General features: G+C 36.5%; 1 protein-coding gene across 12 annotated transcripts in view; it reads left to right on the forward strand.

Moving 5' to 3' along the window:
• Window positions 1-12,086, forward strand: part of DCAF6 (DDB1 and CUL4 associated factor 6) — an 83,455-nt gene extending 71,369 nt beyond the window's left edge. For all 12 annotated transcript variants that reach the window (XM_083820490.1, XM_083820495.1, XM_083820494.1 and 9 more), the window contains 5 exons: window positions 431-569; window positions 6,574-6,730; window positions 8,008-8,096; window positions 9,957-10,062; window positions 11,645-12,086. In XM_083820490.1, the coding sequence (XP_083676616.1) occupies window positions 431-569; window positions 6,574-6,730; window positions 8,008-8,096; window positions 9,957-10,062; window positions 11,645-11,709 (556 nt within the window). In that variant the 3' untranslated portion in view covers window positions 11,710-12,086. The remainder of the gene's footprint in view (window positions 1-430; window positions 570-6,573; window positions 6,731-8,007; window positions 8,097-9,956; window positions 10,063-11,644) is intronic.
• The last annotated feature ends 2,947 nt before the right edge of the window (window positions 12,087-15,033 follow it).

The following is a 15,033-nucleotide window of genomic DNA, read 5'->3' on the forward strand; positions in this document are numbered from 1 at the left end:
GGAAAAAACAACAACAAAACACTAGAAGACACACTAGATCCTTCAACTTTTTTAAATTGAAAAAAAATTGTTTGGGCATAAGTTTTTCACTTCAGAATTTAGGAGTATATCTCTAGCACTGAACAATAAAACAGCACGTTAATTTTATAATAATAAAATTAAAATAACATCTGAAGTTTATACTTAAGATAGGCAATAAAATGTTGCATCACTTGACAGTCCACTGTCTTGCATGCTATTCTTGCTCTAAGCCAGGATGGAAAAATTTAAAGTCTGTAATTTTACATTTGGGATAATGTTGATGTTTGTACCAAACTTATGAAGAGTGTGTTTGAGTGCCTAATTGTTATTTGATAGCCCTGTTTTGACAGCTCATTTCAGTGTTTGGAGATGGCCTTTCAGTAGCGTTCTCTTTGTGTGCTATTTGTAGACGATCTGCTGTTGCCCGCATTCAGGAGCTCTTCAGAAGGAGGAAAGAAAGAAAAGAAATGGAAGAACTGGAGACTTTGAATATTAGACGTCCTTTAATAAAGATGGTTTATAAAGGTCATCGGAACTCCCGGACAATGGTACAAACTTTGTTTGCTTTTGGAACTGTAGATTTTTTTGGCGATTTTTTGTAGATTTTTTATGGCGTGAATTAGTATGCCTGCCAAAACAGACATTGTCAGCACTTCTACTTGTATATTCAGTTGGAAGCCGTATAATTTGCTCTAAATGAAAATTAAAATTAGCATGACTTGTGTATCACCGTGTTAAGCATGTAAGTTTTTGGGAGTTTGACCGTCTCCTTAACTTCCTTTTAAATCTTGTGTGTTTCTCTTAACTTCTTTTTCATTTTGTCTGTCAGCTTAAGTGGTATAAAATGTGACTACCTTCAAAATTATTATTGAATCCTCACTTTTCCTTCCAAGCTCTTCAAATTCTTATTTAATCATTACTTTCTATTTAAAGAGCTTCAAATATACTTCAATAGTAATTCTGAAGAGCTTTGACATACTTAAATTTTAAAAAGGCAGATACTGTTAGTTATTAGTTTTTAATATCTGTACTATATACCCTGTCTTTTTCATATAAAATGCTATATTTTAAGAAAAATACAGTTACTGTTTGTAAAGCAGTAGTGCATTTTTTCCTTCATATTTCTTTTTGTCCTTTTTACAGTACTGTGAAGATGTCAAGTTTTCAATATTAGGTGGTATTTTGTAGAAGTAGCGGGTGTATGATTTTGCAGCTGATCTGAGAGTAGTTCTTCTTCCTCCAAAACCAGTTTTCTAGAGTTTGTATGAATGGCTTTTATTACACTTGGGAAAATGATTCAGTAAAAGCATGTTTCAATATGCATAAGCACTTAGAATAAAATTGATTAATGACAAGATTTTGCACTGATTTCACAAATTAATATTAAATACTCAAAAAAAACCCCAAACATTAGTTTGTTAAAAGTTAGTTAAAAACTAGTTATGACTAGTTAAAAGTCATAGCATTAAACAGTTAGTAGATAGGAGATATTAAAGCTAAGCTTGCCTCAGTGTTTTCAATTCAGTCTCCATTTGTGTATGTGTTGTTATTATGGATTATTTCATGCGTTTTGTTTAGTTTCTTCAGCATTTGATTTTGTGTTTCAGCTTTTGTTTTGTGTGAGCACCTCTGACAAGGAATGTATGCAGTGGAAGAAGAGGGTGTAATTTCCCACTTAGGTTTCTATGGTGGCAAAATTCATTTTAATCTTTTTTTGTTTTTATTTTTTGATGGACACCCTCTTTTCTGCAAGAAGAGAGATGATTTTCATTTGGAATTTAGGAAGGAGACAGGTTAGAGAGGTCTTGCATCCTATACACCTGAGCTATCCAGGGTTGAAATTGTCTTGTCAATTACATGAACATCAATTATTTTAATATATAGTAAAAATATAATAATATCATATTATATTAATAATTCTGGTACTTCCTTACTTCTGAGAGTTTAATTTGTCAATCTTACAAAAAAAATTAATAGCATATTTTGAGGGTAATTCTTATATTTGTCAGAAAGTGACAGATTTTTGCAAAAAATAAAAACAGTAGCATTATGTTGATGTTTGCTTGCCCCATTTGCAGGCCTGGAACTTTTTATGTCCAGCACACACATCCCTGCCACATATCCCCTTGAGTAATGTCACCAGGAGAGTGGATATTACCATTCTTCCATGAAACAGACCATAAAGTGCAATGGCAGCAGGGTGTGCAATGGTAGTGGAATGCTGAGGAGTGGGATTTCTTCTTTCTTTTTACCTCTAGGAAAAAAAGAATGTTCTTTTGAGCCCAGACTGTCCTTTCTCTTCAAAATTTGTCTTCTGCCTTATACCTTCAGTTCTTTTGTTGTCTCTTCCATAGTATTTTTCTCTCCTGTCCTAGTTGTATCTTCTTTCATACATTTGCCATTCTTCCTCTCAATCCACTCACCCCAAGTTCCCATTTTAAAATGTTAGCTTTAAAGAAACTTTTTTCTTTAATAGAGCACTTGTATGGAACTAATAAGCAGATAGGTTATGTATGCATACAGTAAAAATGTGTATATAAATTTGAAAACACAAAATATTTTAATGTGAATCTGAAATCTGTTGATTTTATGTGACACTAAAATTAAGTTCTGTAAGTATTAGAAATGTAAAATAAACAGTTGCTTAAGGGAATATAAAGAAAGCAGAAAGAAGGCACAATTGAGAATTAAAATATAAGATTATTTATTATTGGACATACTAAGGATGCACTTCTATTTGAAAAACAAAAATAGAACTGTAAGAGAAAAATATTGGAAATGTGTCTTGCACTACAGAATCCAGGAATGCTATTTGTCTGGCTTATTTTTAGTCTTAAAGATGACTTGATTGCACTGACTGTATCACTGGTACATATTCTGTAGACAAAGGTCTAGCAAGATCCCAAGCCTGAAATTTGAAACTGGACATACTTATGCTGGAAATGCAGCACATATTTTTAACAGTGGTAATGGTTCAGCTTACTAATATGATTGTTTTATCATGGCAATTTTTAAAGTAAGATAGTTGGGGCAAAGTGCAGAGCAAGACTATGTGTCTGTCCTTTTTGCCTGTGCATTTTCTGAGAAGACTATGCAAAAAGCAAGGATGCAGGCATTACCCTCTTTAGAGTTTTATTGTGATGTGCTACTTGGAAAATAATTCCATAGTAGAATTCTGTGCAGATGGTCTTTTGCCCTCTCTGAAGGTCAAGTTTCTGTCTCTTACATATGAGACATTCTTAAATACCATAAATTATGAAATTATTTTATGCTAAACTTCAAACATTGAAATCATCTGTGTGAACTTTGCTGTATAGGATACTTCTGTTTATATAGGCATCTCTTCTGCCCAGCATATGTCAATTTGAAAAAAATAATAAGAGGTACTTAACAACTTTTTAAAGTGTAATATTTTGTGTAGATTTACATTTTTGACTTCCCAACACTTTTCTCTCACCCAAACATTGGATTATTTTGAAGCTTTCAGCTGATACCTTGTTTGTGACTGAGTTTTGAATGTTCTTCTTCTGCCATCATTCTTTGACTGTTACTCCTTTTGCCATACCATCTAACCTCTGACCCTGTGTGTGGATGGTGTAGAAGATAGAGTGAGAAAGATACTGCTGCCTAGCCTTTTCTCACTTCAAATAGTTGAGCAGTGGTTACTTTACTGTTTAACTTTGAGTAAATACAGAAATGACTTCTGAAGGTGACTATAACATTTAGTGAAGGAAGTAACCCATTCTTGTTTGCTCAGACTAGTCATTGACGTCTTTTGACTAGTTTGACGTCATTTGGGTTACAGATGTGAAGGCAAGAGAGGCCTTGGGATGGGAAGATTACTTTACATTTAACAGCATAATTGTTGTTTCTTGAAAATTAGTCTAAGTTTCTTTTTTTGGCACAGAAATTAAACAAGTCACAGTCTTTTAGGCTGTAGTCATAAGACTATCATGAATGTAACAGGTGTGTAATAATGTGTTATATCTCAAGAAAATTGATACCTGATAATCCTGCCAGTTTCTTCTGGCCTGTGATTTCTCTGTTGTTTACATGATCATATGCATTGTAATACTACTCTGTTTTGTAGGACTGCTTCAGCCGTGTTAGTTCCAGAACTCATTAGATTGCAGTTCTGTGAGACACTCAGTGAGTCAGGATTTTCCCACTGATCAGTAAATCTATAATAAATAAATAAATACTTGTATAGTAAATACTAAATTATAAGTAAATAGTATTTAAGAAATAAAATAATATTAGTCTAATAAAAATAATTATATGAGTCAATGCAATATAAATACAAATAATATAAGAATAATGTTTCATCTAGTAATTATAAGCCCGTGACAATACCATATATTCAGGGAAGGGATGGGGAAAAAGAGAAGAAAACAGTTTAGATCTGGCTCCTCACTTGTCTCCCAGAATATTTTGCAAGTCAAATACAGGTCAAGTTAGTTACCTTGGAATTGGCTATATTTGCTATTTTCTTTAATCCTCAGAATCAAGGACAAGACAGTCTAGCCATTCTGAAGTCTCTTAGCAGGAGGCTGTGACTTCATGACGAAAGCATTCACAGCGTTGTTAGCAAATAATATCTGGAACAATGATACTGATGAGACTATGAATGTTTAAGGAGTTTAAGACATAAATACCTACTGAATTATAGCACTTGATGCAAGGAAAAGGGAATGGAAGATGTAGTAAATCCCTGTATAGTATACTAGCCTAACAACATGAGTATGTTGTTCCCTAAGACCCCTTCTCCTTTTACTAAGAGGGTGTTTTGTTTCATGGGATGGAGAGAACAAGCAGATACCAGAGGCTGATTGTGAGGGAAGAGGCTGAATGAGAGAGGAAGCCTTTTCCATCTCTATTGAGATGGTCCCTCTGCTCCAAAGGAAGCTGTCCATCATCTTCCCTTAGCATTCAGATCTTCCTGAAGAAGCTGCCAGAAGAGTAGAGCCCAATGCATGTTGTCTGCATCATTTCACTGATTGCAGAACTTCACAACGAACTATACATTTACAGTGAAAAGTGGCTGTCTTTCCGGAAGCTTTCTCTGGACCTTGGATCCTTCTGTCATATGCTTCAGTCAGTGGCACATCCAGTCCACCTGTGTTCACTCACAAAAAAATGCGCGCTCTTTAGTCACAATGCTGTATTTGTGAATTTTCTCATAGTTTTTCTGGTTTATGAAAAAAAAAATCTTGGTATTTTTTGCATCTTTCAAGTAAAATTATCATTGTCTTATTCTCAGGGGTGAATTTCCTCCTACAAATGTGTAGTTCTCCAGTGAACACCGAAGAAATCTTCCTTGACTGTTTTAGCTACAGCCAATTACTATCCAGGGTCAAACTAACTTGTTATCAATGAAGTTGCAGAGGAGTTGGCTGTAGGCTGAAAACGGAGATGATCCAATTTTTATTTTTGATGAATAAGTGATTTAATACTGAATATAGTTTGTGTGATATTAGTCCGGTCACTGTAAAGTAAAATTCCCTAAATTGGTCCAAGACAGAATGACCTTCAGTATGAACTGTAGGTCCTCACAGAACATGCCACCTGTAAACTTAGTAAAGCATCGTCTGTGTTTAAAATTAAAATATATATATATATATAATAAAATCAATTTGGCCCTTATTACAAGTATTCTTCACTGGTAGAATGAGAAAACTACAGATGTGTCAAATGTTAGCCATATCACTTCAAACATTTCACAAAGGTGCTTGGATATCCTAACAAAACAAAGGTAGGAGCAACCATATATAGTAGAATGTGTCATCACTGTGTCAAAACAAACAAAAACAATAATAAATAAATTAAAAACAAACAGTAAAACTATAATATTACTGGTTGCACTTGCAGGGAGGCATGCTTCTACTTTCATCTACTTAAGTACTGCTGTAATAGCTTAGGACTCACTTCTACTTGAATGTCTTCCTTTTCCAAGGCTTCTAACTCTAATTTTGGACTTGAACCAGAAAGTCTTAGTTCTTATCTGATAGATTATAGAGAAAAATAAACTAAAATATTTGATTCCATGACCCCTTTTTATCTGTCAGAGACAGTTAATTCCCACCCCCCAGTTTTCGTAAGCTTCTGTCTCCTCTTATTCTGTAAATGGAAAATCCACACTATTTATTAGCCTGTCACTCACTTTAGTTTACCAAACTCTTCCCAAAAAGTGTTTTGTGTACCCCTGTCTCCAGTATCCATCTCATCACTCTGGAAAGTAACATATCTGCTGTCATTATCTGTAGAACTTCAGGTACAATATAATTTCTCTTATTTCCAAATTGCTGTGTCTGTCCCAGCTCCTCTCCATTTTTCTGTTAGCAGTCAATTTGCACTGAAGATCTTTAACCTTCTGAATTTTCTTTTTTTTAATTGTTTTTCTTTAAATGTTTCTTTCAGATTTCTTTAAGTGGTCTTTCTCCATTTGCAGAGCTCTTAATTCAGATGCAATGTTATTATAGAAATGGGAGTATGCTCTTCAATGTTTCCCAAGCTGGTGTTATAAAGTAAGTTTTATTTGTGTTCTTACTGCAGATAAAAGAAGCCAATTTTTGGGGATCTAACTTTGTCATGAGTGGTTCAGATTGTGGCCATATTTTTATATGGGATCGACATACTGCCGAACATCTCATGCTGCTGGAAGCTGATAATCATGTGGTGAACTGTCTTCAGCCTCATCCATTTGACCCAAGTAAGATGATCATTTTTCACAGGCTGCGTTCAGGTTATCTATAGTAAAAGTCTCAAAACTCAATCTTCAATTCTGTGTAGCTCAATAGAGCATTGTAATGGTAGCTTTTCATCAAACTCCTTTTTGTTCTTCCAATATAAATTAGATAATACTGCTTATGATTTGGTCTTTTACTAATGACTTTTCAACCCTTGAAAGCCTCCTTACTCAATAACTTCTTGGAATGAAAATGTTACTGACATAGTATTTATAGAAAGTTAAGATGCAGTAAAAAGAATATCAATTTCTTGCTCCCTCCAGTACATTAAATGTTTTCCATGACACAGTGAGGGAAATATGGGGTCACTGAGATGCCAGCAACACTGTGGGAATTGATACTTGAATCAGGTCTCTACTTTCTCTGTTTGAAAATTGAGTGAAGTGTGTCTCAGACTCGCCGTCTTTGTGAGATTAAAAGAAATAAAATTCATAGAAATTTTATCAGTTTGTATTTCAGGAGAAATATTTATAGAAAAGATGAACAGAAGTAGTAGAAGGAATCAGATGTCATCTGACATGCGGATGGAATATCTGAACGATACTACAGTTTCTGACACAAAGAAAGCATTCATGTTATTTCTTTTTTCTTCATAGCCTACATGGCTCTAGAATAACAGTCAACTGTAAACAAATAAAGTTATAATAATACCAGATGAGGATAAGATTGTTAAACTTGTACAGTTTTCAAGTTACTGAGATGCTTCTATGGAAGTCTTATCTCCATAGTGTTTTTGTGCAATGATCTAGAAAATGGAATTTTGTTTTGTGTATTGTAGAATTGTTTATGAGAGCGTCCATTGCTTTTGTATATTTGAATGTCAAAGAAATTTACATGAAGGACATCAAAATTATCAAATATAAAACTGTATTTGAAAATTTCTTGCTTCTGTCTTTGTAACTGAATTCAGAAGTCCTAAGGCTTTGTTACTAATGTGTATAATTATCAGATCACCATCAGAAATATATTAGTAGCTGAGTTTGTTCTTACTTTCTGCTCCAATGTTATGGTGGTTTCTTTTTTGTTTATTTTAAAGGTCTCTTGAAGTTTGCATATGTCTTCTTTCTCAGGTCCCATAGGGAGAATTATGTAGTTGTGTGTTCAGCATAGAGCTGACTTTTGCAATTAAATGTTTCTAGTAGTACAGTAAGTGAAGTTATTTTTCTTCAACTCCACTTAAGTGCAGAAAATACTGGTAAAGACATATTTAATTAGAATTATTAATATTACTTATTTCTAGTTCTGGCCTCTTCCGGTATTGACTATGATATAAAAATTTGGTCACCATTGGAAGAATCCAGGATTTTTAACAGAAAACTTGCAGATGAGGTAAGAACCTTCCCTCCTTTTCCACAGTAATGTTGCATCTTCCAGTTCTACAAAAGTCTTCATTGCAAATCATTGATATTAAACTAACAGTTATTTAATATTAAACAAATGAGCTACAAATAAAAAGCTGTCCTTTATGACAGCTAACTTTCCTATAATTGGCAGCACACGGAGGCACTTTGTATTTCATTAACTCCTAGAAATTATAGGTACGAAATACAGTAATAAGTTATGTATGGAGGAAAGTTGGAAAAGGTATGAACAGTCACATAAGGAAGAAAAACTGGCAGGAGTCAGAAATCAAGGCACTAGTTGTCTTTAAACAAACTAACATAAATGTGTGCTAAAAGTAATTATCATATTGAGAATTTTGTTACTTGATTTTTAGTAATTTTGAATTTTAGTAGCTTTTTCAATTAAAAATTGACTTGCAGTAAATTTGACAACAGTATATTTTGTGATTTTACATGGGTTTTGATTTGTTTGTTTGTTTAATTTGATCCTAGTATCGAAATATCTATGTAGAGAACAAGAGAACCTGATAGAAACAGAGTTTTTACCACATTAATTTTGGCTACAATAAGTATCTAAAATAGCTGAACTAACTTCTTCATAGCCATGGAAAGGCAAGAGAGGAGGAAGAATTACATTTGGGGAGTGTTTACTATAGATATAGAACCACATTTAAAATTAAAAGAGGACATGACCTTAGGGAGTAGGAAAAAATGGCAACAATGGGAACAAATCTCTGGACACAGAAAAAGCCTCAGAAGGAGCTGAAAAGATGAACAGGCTGTCAAAAAGGTGTTACTGATGATGCATTGGAGAAATAGAAGATGAAAGAGGAAAAATGGCAGCGTGCTATCTTCTCACTTTGCTTCTTTTTGGGAGTGATCAGCTGTGAAAAGTGCTTGATAAGTAGATGAAAATAACAGAAAAGAGGAGCTTTGATTTGGCTGGGAACAGCACACTGCAGACATCTGCAAGAACATTTTCCTCAGAAGATGAACAGGCTTGAGAATGAGTCTCAAGAAAAAAAGAAATGCTTTATTTACCTGCCTTACAGCATATGGTCTTCGAGGAAGGACCGTATTAAGGTCCGAACGTGTCTCCACCTAAAGAAATGTTTATGCTTTGTGATAACCAAAAAAACCATGGTTTGAGAGGCAAGTGAAGGTGTGGGATTAGAACTTAATGGCAAAGCAAGAGGGTTGGCAAGGAACTACCTTGAGGAAGGAAAGAGGCAAAAGAGCTTAAAGGTATTTGTTAGTGGGCTTCTCTTCCTTGAAACTAAGGCAGTAAGAGATGGCTATTTCAAGTAATTTAGAGGTAAGCTGTAGACATGTTCAGAAAGAATTATGGAGCTGAAGAATGTTCCTGAACTGGGATAGAATAATTGCTTGTGTTCCTTGGATTTTCTCCAAAAGTTTTAAGCAGCATGAAGGTAGGAGTTTAGGATAACCTCATCTCTTTTCCTTCCTACATTCTTGGCCAGTGCTAGTGCTAGATCTTTGCTGTCTGCAACAGTTGCCATCTGGAACAGCACATTCTCTCATCAGTCGTCCTTATTTCTTGCAAGGTCTAATTTACAAAAGTTTTTTCTCAGCTGCCTGTCTCAGTATCTACCATGGACACAGACAACAGAATGATGATCTTACTAGAATACTCTTTAGTTAGACAACTAGACAGTGAACTCTGCCTGCAGATAGCTTACTTTTCATACCACATACAAATACTGTAATTTTGGGTTCTGTAAATGCATAGAAACTAGAAACTTTGTATTGTCAAACTAATACTGATGCACTACGATTTTGTATTCATTTTTACACTGTTTTTTTTTTCCCCCTTCCCTGCTGCCAGGTTATAACACGTAATGAATTAATGCTGGAAGAAACCAGAAACACTATTACTGTTCCAGCTTCTTTTATGTTACGAATGTTGGCATCTTTGAATCATATAAGAGCAGGTGAGAGACTTCTTTAGAACTTGACCACCACGTTGATCTATGAAATAGCAGATGGACTGGGGAACCATCAAGATCTTCAGCTGTATGTGGCTATGTTGGGGTTTGTGAGAGGTTTCAGTGGTTCTTCATGAGTCTCTTAATAGAAGTACTTAGGAATAGCTTCTGTACGGTGAGACTTGCAGCATTTTGCAGCTGGTTGTTCTTTTTTTGTGTTTGTTCGATTGTTTTATCTCAAAACAAAGAACAAGAAAAATGCACAATATATTTTAGATGTTCCCATACTATCCACCCTGTAATAGTTTGTTAGTAATGTGTTTATTAGTAATGTAGTACTAATTCTATGCTGAAACATATTCAGTAAGAAAAGATCTCTAGGAGATGAGGGCTGTGATGGAAAAAGTGTTGGGGTGACTGGAATGAGTCATAAGAAACTGACACTCGTTGTGGACTTGGGATTGCCTGGGAATGAAGGAAGGTGTGAAGATCCAGGACTGTGTAATGAGCAAACCTTTTGCTGCAGGTACTAGCATTCCTTGTTCACTAGGGTCTGAAACTGGTGATAGGAGGGGTTGCATGGATAATAGTCACTGGAAACTCATGTTCCTGGGTGTTAGTGCTTAAGCTGACTGCAGTGGGTTGAAACTGAAGAAGTAGGACAATGGAGGCATGGTACTGGGTAAGAAGCAGAGAGGGGAAATTTTGGGGGGCTGATATGACACAAGGCATAGAAACCTAGTAGATGAGGGTGATGATGGTGTTAAATACTGAATGTGAGGAGTCCAGCACTTGCTGAGCAGAACAGTGGGCTTGTACAGTGGGGCAGGAGGGAAACTGCCTGGCAGCAGCTGCTGCTCCTCTTTCACCTCCCACTGATCTATTAGGAGCAGACGGACAGGAAAGGAAGAGCAAAGCCACTGTATCCAGCTCAGTGGCGTGCCTCACCTCTGCTGTCAATGAATACATTAGCTGGTGTTTTTCTTCATTTATTATGTTTTCTGTGTTCCTGCTGGGTGAACTTTTTCTTAACCTAACAGTGCATGTTTGAGTGATACATCTTGAGCCAGTCATGTTCCCACACACATTTCTGTATTTGCCTTTCTCTAAATATTTACATCAAAAAGTACTGTTTTTTTTTTTCCTCATGTATACAGTGACAAATAGCAGTTCCCCTGTTTTCTGGAGTATACAGATTTTCTAATCGCAGCTATTCTAGTTTTAGCTCTTCAGAAAATTATTCTCAGTCTCTTGGATTCACTGTCTCTTTTTAATATCATGCTTGCATTCATCTTTCCTGTGCTGACAGCCAGTCAGCACCTACAAGGTTTCTCCTTTTGTACACAAAATTCGCTTTTATGCCTGGAAGTCCTTTAGAGCTTTTGCTGTCACTGTTCTTTCTTGTTACAATATATCTACCCAATCTCTGCTGTCAGTCCAGTTTCAGATTCTTTCATGGTTCTGTTACTGTATAACCCACAGCCACTGTGCATTGTGTAATAGCCCAGAGGGATACTAAATTATAAAAATTGCCAATACCCCAAAACTTCAGAAGTTCTCTTCACTAAATCTTCTCTGTGCCTTACAGACCGATTGGAAGGTGACAGATCAGAAGGATCTGGTCAGGAGAATGAAAATGAAGATGAAGAGTAACTGGCAGTTGTGTGCAAGCACCTAGACGTTAATGGAATTTGTATAAGACATTAATTATATTTTTCCTTACAGAGCTTTAGTGCAATTCTAAGGTATTGCTTTTGGATAACCTAACCTTTTGTTTTTGAATGACTGTGTGCATGACTTTGGGAGAGTGTGCAAGTAAAATAAGCAAAAATGTTTTTAAAATGTTTTGCCATGTATGAGGGGTGCTAGAAGATGCAAAGTGCAATATTTTCCTTAACCTGCAAATGTGGGAGCTTGGATCAATGTTTTCAAGTAACTTTCATTATAGTAAAAACGTTGGTTCAAATAAATTTCTATACCTGCTGTTTGCATGTTTGTTGCTTTCTAATTAAAAGATTTGGTTGTTTTAAGTAGTGCCGTGTTTTCTCTTTGTTCAACCATTGATTTATCACCTTGTAATTATATCCTCATTATCCCCATTGTACCCACACATACATACACAAAACTGTCTCTCTGTGAGTCTTAGTATAGTGCCACTTCATACTCTCCATGCTTGAGTCGGTAGTGCTGGTGAAATAGTTCTGTTTCACTGATAGGTCTGAGCACGCATTCTTTGCAACAATGGCAGATTTACCTTAATGGCCATTGGATATAGAACAGAGAAAATGTAGTATAGATTATCTAGAGGAATGTGAATTTGAAAATTCCTCTGTTACTTCCTGGGAGTAGTTGTTTGGGATGCAAGGTAGTTCAGTCACAAAGGTACCAGACCATAACCATCCTCCATATGCTTTAGATGGCAATGGAGAAGAGGAAGTGAAGGAAGAAAAAAGAACGTGGAACAGAGCAGCTCTGCTTAATGGCTGTTGTTGCCAAGGATGCAGGTGCCAAGAGGCTCCATCAGGAGGAATTGGGGAATGCCAAGAAGGATTGTAAATCAGATGGGTGAGGGCACCAGAGTGGGAGACTTTGCACCCTGAGTCTTACAGCGCAGGCATGCTAAAAAGGCATGGAGAAAGGATATAAATTACAGAAATGGAGGGAAATAGGAAAACTAAGAGTTTGAGTGGGAGAGAGAGAGATTTGTGAGGCAAAATAAATGGGAATTACATGGAACCCAAGTGGTAGCAAAAGGGTGAGGGAAAAACAACATGAGGAGAGAGGAGAAGAGCAAGGAGATGGATAGGGATTTTTTTAACTTTTTGTATTTTTAAAGGAATTAAACTAATTGAGAAGAAAAGTTGGTCCAGGGAATACATGAAATTAGTGAGGAAGAGCAAAGTATAAAAGCTTTAAAAGCAATCCAAAGTGAAACTAGAAAATTAAGAAATATTTGGGGGGGGGGGGGAATATTTTGGAGGCAGAGGGTGCTGAGAAAACTGGATGTTACAGAACACTGGAGAGTTGTGGAAAATGGGAAACTTCACACCCAGAGGAGGTGAGTGCAACAGGGGATGCGAATTTGGTGAGCATTTTGAGAGTGTATCTACCCATGAGCAAGGCAGAGTGAGAGAAATCAAGGTAAGTTGTTTTGTTTAAGGCATGGAGTGAAAGTAATCTCTGGTATGGGTGTTTCTCTTTACTGGTGACAAAAGGAGAAAGATTGTCTAAGTGGCCTTGGTGTTGGAGAAAGGAACAAAACATGAGTTTCTCCTCATGATGTATTGCTTTGGGCAACCATTTTTAGACCAGCAAGAAAAGGAAGAATATTCCATGATTTTTTTTATATGCCCCCTCCCTTTTTTTTTTTTTAATGGTTGTGGTGGTAACACAGTGGTCTAGAACTGTGCACATCTTACTGCTCGTAGCACTGAGGAATATTTTTACTATCAAATATAAATTAGCATAGAACACAGCACTCATTTCATTTGATTTAAAGAACTATACAGTAGGTATATATAGCATACCTGGTGTGTATATTAGTGGGGTTGTCTGCTCTGGTCTAGCTGCTAGCTGTGAGAGGAACAGAGCTGTGTTTCTGTTCTGCGTGGCATCTGTCGCCGTGGTGGACATCTTCCACAGCAAGGGGTCCGGAGCATTTCTGTGAAGGAAGCACAACAGCACAGTGTTTGGTGTAGTTGTTAGGCCTTCTATAGGTGAGCCTCTGAAGACAATACTTGAGATCTATCTTCTTCCAAAATGATTGACCGTGGTGTTCCTACTGAAGCTTGAGGTTCTTCTTAGAAATTAATAACTTCTGCCTTTTGAAAACAAGCTAACGCAGAAGTTGCAAACGGCAGACCTTGGTTTTAATTTCTAAAACACTTCCCCTGCTGTGCTGCATTTTCTTCTTCTTTCCTCACAGATTGAAAATTCTGTGGGGCTTTTTCAAATTCAGTGTCTTTCCTCAGGGAGAATTTTTTGTGGCCCTTCTTGGTCCATTGCCTTGTAAAGATGTATTGTAAAAATCTGTCAGTTCTTTAACCAGTTAATTGTGTATAGAATCCAAACCATCTCTTTGAAATGAGTATACATATTACATATAATTCAGTTTTTTTGTTTTTCTCAAGTAAATGCATGGAAATGACAGCTTTTGTCTTTACAAGAGAGGTTTTATAAATCATCGCTTTGGATGTCTTTGTTTCTAAAAATAGAAAAGCTGCTTCTGCTGCTTTTGCTTTAGTCTTAGCAATTGCCAGTGAAGACCGTACGAAACAGAACAAAAGCAAAAATTTTGTATTTTTTCCAGAGATCTCCAATAAGCATGTTATTGTCAGAAGGTCTCTTGTTTATTCAAAGGCTAATTATTATTTTACAGATGCTTAGATGTAGGTTTACTAATTAAAAGGAGGGTTGAACCTCAATAAGCGCAAAAGTTTAATACTTGAAACATTTTTCAAACTTCAGTGAAGCTTTTCAAGCAGTTTTTCTTAAACTAAGATATCCATTGCGTTTGTTTTCTTTTTCATAACCCTTTAGGCAAATTGGTCTGGGTCTCCATTCCTAGAAGCATGCAATAATGGTTGGGGGAGGCCTCATGGCGGCCTGCAGCTCCCTCATGAGGGGAGCAGAGGGGCAGGCATTGAGTTCTGCTCTCTGGGGACAGCGACAGGGAACGGCATGAAGCTGTGAGACTGTGGGGTCAGGCTGGGTGTTAGGAAAAGGTTCTGCACCCAGAGGGTGGTCGGGCACTGGGACAGGCTCCCCAGGGAACTGGTCACAGCACCGAGCCTGCCGGAGTTCAAGAAGCGTTTGGACAGTGCTCTCAGGCACAGGGTTTGACTTTTGGGTGGTCCTGTGAGTTGGACCAGGAGTTGAACTCAATGATCCTTGCAGCTCCCTTCCAACTTGGGATATTCAGTGATTCTATGAATAATAGGACTTGGGGGCAGGAGCTGGAGGGACGGTGGCAAATTT

The sequence above is a fragment of the Anser anser genome (genome assembly GCF_964211835.1).
Source record: "Anser anser genome assembly, chromosome: 1".
Lineage (NCBI taxonomy): Eukaryota > Metazoa > Chordata > Aves > Anseriformes > Anatidae > Anser > Anser anser.